We start from the raw sequence: 8,314 nt of genomic DNA on the forward strand, positions 1-8,314 counted from the left end.
CACTGGCTGCAGGACATCGGGGTCACTGAGCCCTGAGGTTGCAGAGCTCTGTAATCGGAGTGCAGGGCTGGGGGAGCCAGTCTGAGGACCAGCCCGTGCCCAGTTCTCTTCATTGTTCATCTTCTGCCCATCCATCCCCAGCCTGGAACTGTTCACCCTGCCCAGCTCCCCAGCCCGGGGTGAAGGGCAGACCAGGAAGCCTGGGCCCATCAGCAAGGGGCCCTCTAGCCACGGCGGTCAGTTAGGATGGGGTGCAGGCTGTGCACAGTATCCAGAGCCACCAGAGCATTTTGGGGTTCAGCTGCCTGAGGGTCTCAGAGCACCAGAGGGCACCCTTACAGGGTCTCTACTCGGCTTCCAGGTTCATATCCTGGCTCCACCACCTGTAGCTGAAGGTGAGCTGGCAAGGCAGAAAGTGGAAATCACTTCCTTCTGACCCTGACCAGGGACAAAAACGGCAAAGCACTTTCCTCTACGCCCCTCTATTTTATGAGGCTAAGCTCTCCGGGGGCCCTCTCCATGCGACACTGTGGTGCCCTGCCCTTCCTCCGAGTGGGAATCCTTTGAAGGGCAAGGAGACAGACCTCTCCCTGAGTCTCCCTATCTGGGTACCACACAGGACCAGTGAATCTTGCCAAGGGAGGGACCCACCACTCAGGCACGCTGGAGGCCTCCTGCCGGGAGCAACATACCGCTTCAGAGCCGAGATGTTCCTGTGCGGCCGGCTGGGCCTGGGCAGGGCCTTGTCCTCCAGGAAGCCCTCGCTGTCCAGCAGCTGCCGCATGGCCAGGTTGGCCAGCTGCTCCATGAGCTTGAAGGTCTCAGCGATGTTGAGGAACATGGAGAAGAAGAGCTCCTGGTCCCGGGTGTCCACACGGATGCTCTCGGGGAAGAGCAGGGTGGCATTCTTCTCCAGCCTCGTGACGTCCACCCACTGCACCACGAGGCTCACTGGACATGCAGGCCGGCACACCGCCAGTTACCATGGGGGCCACAGGACTCTGCGAGGGGCCTCCAACTCCCACCTACACCAGGACCCGAGAAAGGGTGCCACTGGCCCCGATAGGTCTCCCCTGCCTCAGCCCCACCGGGCACCTGGCCCGGAACACACTCTGGGAGCATTCGCCTGGTAAGTGGCTGAAGAGTGAGTGTAGGAACAGAGGTGAACTAAGGGGATTGTGGCCCCCAGAAACCCAAAAGTCACAACACAACAACATGATGTGACCAGCAGAGAGAGGACACTGCTGCCTGGTGAGGACGGGGGAAGCTCCCCCAGACCCAGGAGGAGACTGGCATCCAAGCCTTGACAGTGAGTGGCACGCGGCCAGGTGAGGAGGGTGAGCGCGGGCAGGGGGAGGCTGGGTGCTGAGGTGGGAGGAGGGCTTACTGGGCTTGGGAAGTGGTAACTGCTCTCGGTAGCCAAAGCCCTGGGCGCTTTCTCTGGAGGGGCAGGGACAGGGACAGAGGGAGAGGACACAGTGGGTGAGGGTCCAGACTGTCAGGCTGGGGAGGTTTGTTACAGCCTCAAGCCAAGGTTTCCCACAAGGACTGCAGTAGTGCAGGGACAAGGCACAGGGTCACCTGGAATCACACGAGGAAATGCATAATTCCCGGGAACACACCAACTTAAAGGAAAAGAGGAAGCCCTTGAAAGACCAACCCAAACTCACTGGCATCCAGTCGATTCTGACTCACATCAATCTTATTGGACAGAGTAGAACTGCCCCTGTGAGTTTCTGAGACTCTAACTCTTTATGGGAGTAGAAAGCCATGTCTTTTTCCTGCAGAGTGCCTGGTGGTTTTGAACTGCTGACCTTGTGAGGTTAAGCAGCCCAATACATAACCATTATGCCACCAGGACTCTTTCCTTGAAAGACAGTTCACTGCAAAGTTTCATCCTAGTGGGTTCAGGAGCCTCAGGAGCCAAGGGTGTCAGTCTGAAGTTTGGGTGTTCCAGCAACTGTGGGTGGGTGCCGAGTGCTAGAGGAGGGAGGGCCCACCATAATCTGGAAGTGAGGCCAGGGAGCCGGGGTATAAGAGATGCAGATAGAGACAGAGGGGAAGCCTGCAGCACCATTTGGCATAGGCCACAGCCCGCCCCGCGCCCGCCCCAGCTGCCCGGTGTGCCCACCTTCCTTCCCCAGCAGGAAGGAGTAGAAGCATAGGTGGTTGATGGTGAGGTAGAGCCAGCCCTGCCGGGGCACTCGGCCCTTCCAGTAGCTGCAGGAGTAGTAGTTGACCAGCTTCTCCCCCTCGGGCATCCCAAACTGCTTCCGCATCTTCAGCTCGGCCTCCTTGAACTTGCCAGGGTCCTCGTCTCCCTGAGGTTGCAAGCTCTTGTTTTCCTCGGCAATGATACCCTGGGGGTACGAGAGGGCTTGGCTTGTTGGGCAGGTTCCCTGCGGCCAGGTGAGGGCCCCTGGCCCCAAGATGGCCGGCCAGAGGGTCTCGGGGCTACAAGAAGAGGTGGGCATGGAATTGACTGCTCTGGGGGATGGAGCAGTTGTAATTGGGCACGTTCCCTCAACTCCCTGCAGGGACACCTGCTCCTCTGGACAGGACGCTCACTTGGCTATGTGTCTGAGAGATGTCTGGAGGAAATGATAACGAACCCCAAACGATTAAGAAGACGAAATGGTCCCACAAAGAAACACGGAGTTCGGACACACGCTTCGGCATGAGTGCATCTGGAAAGCGTTAGGGTGCATGAAGAAAGGCCACAAAAGCATGACAAATAGTGCATGGTCCCACCTGCGTGAAGCCTCTAGAGCAGGCAATGGATGGAGACAAAAGCCTCACCGAGCGAGGGTCCAGGGGTTGGTGCGGGGGGGACGGGCAGTTTTTACTTACAGGGCACTGAGCTTCTCTTCCAAGCTCAAAGCAAACCCACTGTCATCGAGTCAATTCTGACCCCTAACAACCCAGGCGGCCAGGGTCGAGCTGCCCCTTTGGGTTTCTGAGGTTGTAGCTCTTTAAGGGAGAAGACCTCACCTTTCTCCAAGGAGGGGCTGGGGGTCCACACTGCTGACCTTGCAGTTGGCAGCCCAGTGCACCACCCACTGTGCTACTAGGCTGGGACTTTCTGTCTAGGCTGAGGAGAAACATTTGAAAATGGAGAGTGGTGATGGTTGTAAAACATGGTGCATATAATGAATAAAGTCACTGAACACTTAAAAATGGTTACAGTGGCAAATGCTTTGTTTTGTATACATATATATTATCTAAGTAATTTTTTCTTTTATCATCTTATATATTATCAACGTAATTTTCTTTTCAATTATTTCATCCAGGTAAGAGGGAGGCGGGGAGCCAGTCAGAGAAGGGCTATGACAACAGAAGGGCAGTGAGAGAATTTAACTGATTTGAAGATGCGACACTGCTGGCCTTCAAGATAAAGGAAGGGGCCAGGAGCCAAGAACTGTAGGTGGCCTTTAGCAGCTGAAAAGGCAAAAAATGAATTATCTTCCAGAGCCTTCAGGAAGAACCAGCCATGCTGGCATCTTGCCTCTGGTGAGAGCCATTTCAAACTTCACACAAATCACCCCCAAAACACTCTATCCGCTCTAGCTTCTTGCTCTATTGGTCAAAGAACTAGCAAACGGCTGCAGATCTGCAATATCCGTTTGAAGACATTTTGCAAAGAATTGAAACAACGTGAAGATGTAGCCAGACTGCGGTGGCTGGTTGGCTAAGAAGGGCCTTTCTGGGCAGATGGAGTTCGACTTTCCCCTTCGCTTCTGCGGGCCTCTCCCAGCCCTGCCTAACCCTCGGGGAGTGGCCAGTCCGCGCCCTGGCTTCTGCCTCTGTGGGATGCTTACGTGTATCTTGCCCTTAACGAAGGTGGTGATGTCGTCTTCATTGTCAAAGATGGACAGCGTCTGGAGCAGGTTGTTTTCCAGCCACTCCCAGTGCTTGGTGATCTCTTTGCGGGAAGAACCTAGGGGAGGTTTGGTAGAGAAGGGGGGGGGGGAGGGAATCACACAGTGCCAGCTTTAAACATAAAGTCAAAGGACAGAGATGAAAACGGTCGAGCTAATGTGCAATAGTCAAGTGCTTAGGACCTCCAAGCTGCTCACCCTATCGATTCTTAAACCTTATATATCACACACAAAAATAATAATCATAACAAAGAGAGAATTCAGGCTGAACTGCAGAGAATCACCAGGAAGGTGAACCTTCTGTCACCCAGCCCTCCGAGTGAGAGCTGTTGTCTGTCTCCTGCGTGTCATCCTGAAACTGCTGATGCTCCTGCAAGGTACTTGCTTATAGAGACTTTCCCTTGAGTTGAAAGATTATCTGCGCTTACTCAGACTCAGCCTCTCTTCTGAGGACTCCGGGGTGCCAGCTGGGGCTTCCTGTAGGACTCTAGGCCCTGGCACTGGTTTCCTGCCAGGTGAGCAGGCTGCTATCAGGCAACTCTCTAAAGCCAGGTGAGGACATGCACTCAGGCCTTTGTAACACCCTGCCCTCCCATCTCAGCCCAGCTGGCTCCTGCTTCCTCCAGCAACTCGCACCCCCACCCCGGCCCCCCGCCCCATCTGACCCCTTCAGCCTCTCCTGGATGGCCCTTTCCCCTCCTGCCGGCTCCAGGGAGGGGCCCTGTGGACAAGAAGAGACTGGGACAAGGCTGCAGAGCAACATTCCCAAAGCTGTGCAGGGCAGCTATCATCTCTCCTCCTATCCAGGAATTGGGAAAGGTAGCCCAAGGAGGGAAGCAAGATGACCGGGCACGTGCTCTGCTGGGCCTGGCCACCCCAGCCGTCCAGCATCCTGCCAGTGTCTGGCACGGCGTCTGCAGACAAGCACTGTTTTCTGCGTGGACAAACAAAGCGCAGCAAAGGACTGGTACCCTGCACCCGTCTCCAGCTGCCCAAGGGAGGGACACACATTCACATGAGGGAATTAGTGGGAAAATGTGGTCAACGTGACTCCTGAACATTGGCCCGTTGGCTAGGGACTCGACGTCCAACCCTCCCTCCCCCACCTGCCTGGCAGCCTTCTTCCCCTGTGCCGATGACCGAGGCCGGATGCCGCCCCGACCACTGTCCTGATCTTCAGCTCCAAGGTCTCTCTGCCAGGCTGGGCCAGTCCTACCACCCTCTGCGGGCTGGCAGCCGTGTCGGCCGTTGTCAGGGTTCATTTGTTTGTTTCTTTTTTACCTCAGCTCAAGTGGCTCGCCACCCTACCAGAAAATTCCACAGGAAGAGCCTCCTTCGAATGGCCAAGGGGAGGCTGCTCACTTGAAAGTGATGAATCCCTGAATCATAGACTCGGACAATTGACAGATCAAAACTCTCCCTGAGTAGCCCTGGCAGCATCTACACCCGTTGCCTTTGGTTTGTCCTTTCCCCTTGCTTCTCCCATGGCCTCTTCCTTCCCTGGGGCCAGGAGGTCAGGGCTGGCTGGGAGGGGAAGAATCTCTCTCACTCAATTTGCTCACGCTGCCATTCTGTTCGCCCACTTTCTTGCCTACACTGCCTCTGTGGGTCTGCATGCACTTTAAAGATAATATGGACATGTGAGTTACTTTGAACTAAGGATGATTTATTCAAAGTGACTCAATCATCACTCACTGCTAAGTAAACCCGCAAGCTATGCCATGGCTATGCTAGGTGCTGGAAAACGTAATGAATATGTCATAACTAATTAAATTATTAAGTGCTACAGTCTGTGTTTACAACTTTTCGTGGATTATTTTATTTAATTCTTAGAACACCTCAGAGACAAAGCCATTATTTTCACTGTTGCAGGATAAAGCTGAGGCTCAGAGAGGTCAGAGAGGTTAAGTGACTTGGCCAAGGTCACAGAGGGAGGAAGTGACCAGCCCAGACAGTGGCCCCAGGCTGCCCCAGTCCATCGTGAGACACAGTGCTGGCTGCGATACAAGCCCCAGAGGAGCTGGAAGGCAGCGAGTGGGCTGAGGGGAAGGCTTTCCCCAGGAAGGGCACTGGGCAGCATCCCCGCTGAGCAGGAGCAGGTCAGGAGGATGAGGACAGCCTTCTTGCCCCGGACCCAGGAGGGGGTGCGTGGCTGGGAAAGCTGGAGGCCCAAGGGTGGTCTGGTCTGGCTGAGGCCAGGGTCTGAGCTGGAGAGATGAGGTCAGGAATGGAGGCAGGGTCAGGTTCCTGAAAGGCCTTAAATGCCACGCTGGCGTGCGGGGTATGCTGGGGCAGGTGCCAGTGGGCCCACGTCTAGTTGTGGAGAGCTGCTGCTGGCACCCAGCTGGGAAGGGAGTGAGGGTGAGGGCAGAGGCCTGGCAGACGAGGAGGCGGTGACCTGACTCAAGGCCAGGGCCAGGGGCCCTGGAGGAGTGGAACAAGGACAGTGTGTGGGCCGGGAGGCTGAGGACTTGGGCCTGGAGCTTGGCCCCAGGCCTGCTGCGGGTCAGAGGCATGCCCACACAGTACCCCATGCTCTTCTGCGGCCACTGCCCCTCCACTTCTGCTCTCCAGAGACAGAGTGCCGAGTCTCCTTCAGGTCCAGGAGTACACCAACCTCCCTCTCCCCACTTAGATGGAGGGTCCCCTCTCCCTGGGCTGCCCTCACTCCCACCTCCTTATTATCCCTGGCATGCCACTTAGGCTCTGGACCTAGCAGCCCTGGGGCCTACCAGGCCTGGTCTGGGGCAAACCCAGCTCACCACACCTTCATTTATTCATGACACCAGGGGGCAGAGGACAGCTGGGCTCAGGGGACCACCGAGTCCCGTGCCCGGAGCTTGAGCAGGGCACCGTCTGGTCAGCTGAGGCCCTCCCTGTGCTTTACTCGAGCCTCCTCACCCCTCCCGGAAAGGCGGCCCGGGGAAGAGCTCTCTCATTGGAGTTTGCCACTTCTGCCTAAGCTCCCAAGCAAACCATTCATCTGAGGCCTGACCCTGCTGCAGTTTAGGGTCCACACTGAGTGTACGGGCAGGTGCTCTGGGTCTGGACTCCAGCCCTGTCTGACTGTGTCCAGAATCGGGGAATTCTGAGAGGCTCACCCACCGGCCTGGCACACAGGAAGTGCTGTCTGCATGGTGGCTGTTACTGCTATTCTTTTTGAAAAAATCATTTTATTGGGGGCTCATGCAACTCTTATCACAATCCATCCATCCATCCATCCATCCACTGTGTCGAGCAAATTTGTACATTTGTTGCCCTCATCATTCTCAACACTGTTACTGCTATTTTTCAGTCACCACTGAAGAGGGACTTCCCCCGGCCTATCAGGAAGGGCGGGTGTACTTCTTCCTGGGAGGAGAGCTAGCAACCTTGAGGAACGGTGCCGGCGAAGTTGCGCCTGAGCACTCAGGGAGGCACTCTTGCTTCCAGAACTTTCCTACATCTGCCCCAACCTGTGGACAAGAGAGCTGCCTTCTGAGGTTGGAACAATGGCTCCTTCCATGGCCCTCAAGTGGGCATATGGGCCGTGCTATCTCAATGGACTGAGCCACAGCCGCACAGGTTCTTAGCAAGTGACCCCTAGTCCAGGACTCCCTCCCTCTCAGAGCCCCACTTGCGACCTGTGACCCCGGCACCTACCACAAGCCACTGTCCAGTAGACCTGTGAGTCCTGGGTCTGGTGCAGGATGCGGTAAGGGGCCACTCGGGCACTGGAGTCCAGCACCACATCCAAGGTGCCAACAAGAAGACCTGGAGGCAGGTAGAGAGATGAGGCCGGTGAGGTGAGCAGGTACTCAGGGGAAAGGGGGCCTTGCCCCAGACACCCTAGCCAGACAGCCTTAGTCACTCCTTCAGCCAAATGACTCCTTTGTCCTCAAATGCCTTAGCTGGTGTCTGGTCACTGCTGAAAACGCCCCTCCTACTTTTCAATCACCTCACATGCACGTCACAGGTGGATACTGACTGAGGAAGACTGAGGATACGTTCGCAGCTGTGGTGCTGGGGGAGAATACTGCCAGCACCAGGGACTGGCAAACGAAGGAACAGACAGATCCTTCTTGGGAGCAGTACGGCCAGCGTGCTCCTTCGAGGCTAGGGTGGCAAGACTTTGTCTCATCCCATTTGGACATGTTGTCAGGAGAGGCCGATCCCTGGAGACGGATATCATGCTAGGCAGAGGGGCAGCGAAAAAGAAGGTGCTCAAGGAGATGGATGGACACTGGCTCCGAGGAGCTCAAGCAGAGGGCCAACTGTGGGTGGCGCAGGACCAGGCGGTACACAGGCTTGCTATGAGTCACAAACAACTTGATGGAACTTTTTCCTGGAAGCTTCTGCTTCTCGCTCAGAAACTCCCATAGACAGGGCGTGGTGGTAAGAGGCGGCATTGGGGGCCCACATTTTAATTCCGGTGGCTTGTTAAGAACCTTTTTTGT

The 8,314-nt window shown here is 55.9% G+C and overlaps 1 protein-coding gene across 2 annotated transcripts in view; it reads right to left on the bottom strand.

Annotated features, from left to right (window-relative positions):
* TBC1D9B (TBC1 domain family member 9B) overlaps positions 1-7,635 on the bottom strand; it is a 34,629-nt gene extending 26,994 nt beyond the window's left edge. For both annotated transcript variants that reach the window (XM_004696849.2, XM_004696848.2), the window contains exons 1-4: positions 7,521-7,635; positions 3,819-3,937; positions 2,132-2,360; positions 693-951 (exon numbers count right to left, since the gene is read on the bottom strand). In XM_004696849.2, the coding sequence (XP_004696906.1) occupies positions 693-951; positions 2,132-2,279 (407 nt within the window). In that variant the 5' untranslated portion in view covers positions 2,280-2,360; positions 3,819-3,937; positions 7,521-7,635. The remainder of the gene's footprint in view (positions 1-692; positions 952-2,131; positions 2,361-3,818; positions 3,938-7,520) is intronic.
* Between the last annotated feature and the right edge of the window lie 679 nt (positions 7,636-8,314).

The sequence above is a fragment of the Echinops telfairi genome, unplaced genomic scaffold, assembly GCF_000313985.2.
Source record: "Echinops telfairi isolate 266 unplaced genomic scaffold, ASM31398v2 ScPeMD7_7469;HRSCAF=8507_0, whole genome shotgun sequence".
Lineage (NCBI taxonomy): Eukaryota > Metazoa > Chordata > Mammalia > Afrosoricida > Tenrecidae > Echinops > Echinops telfairi.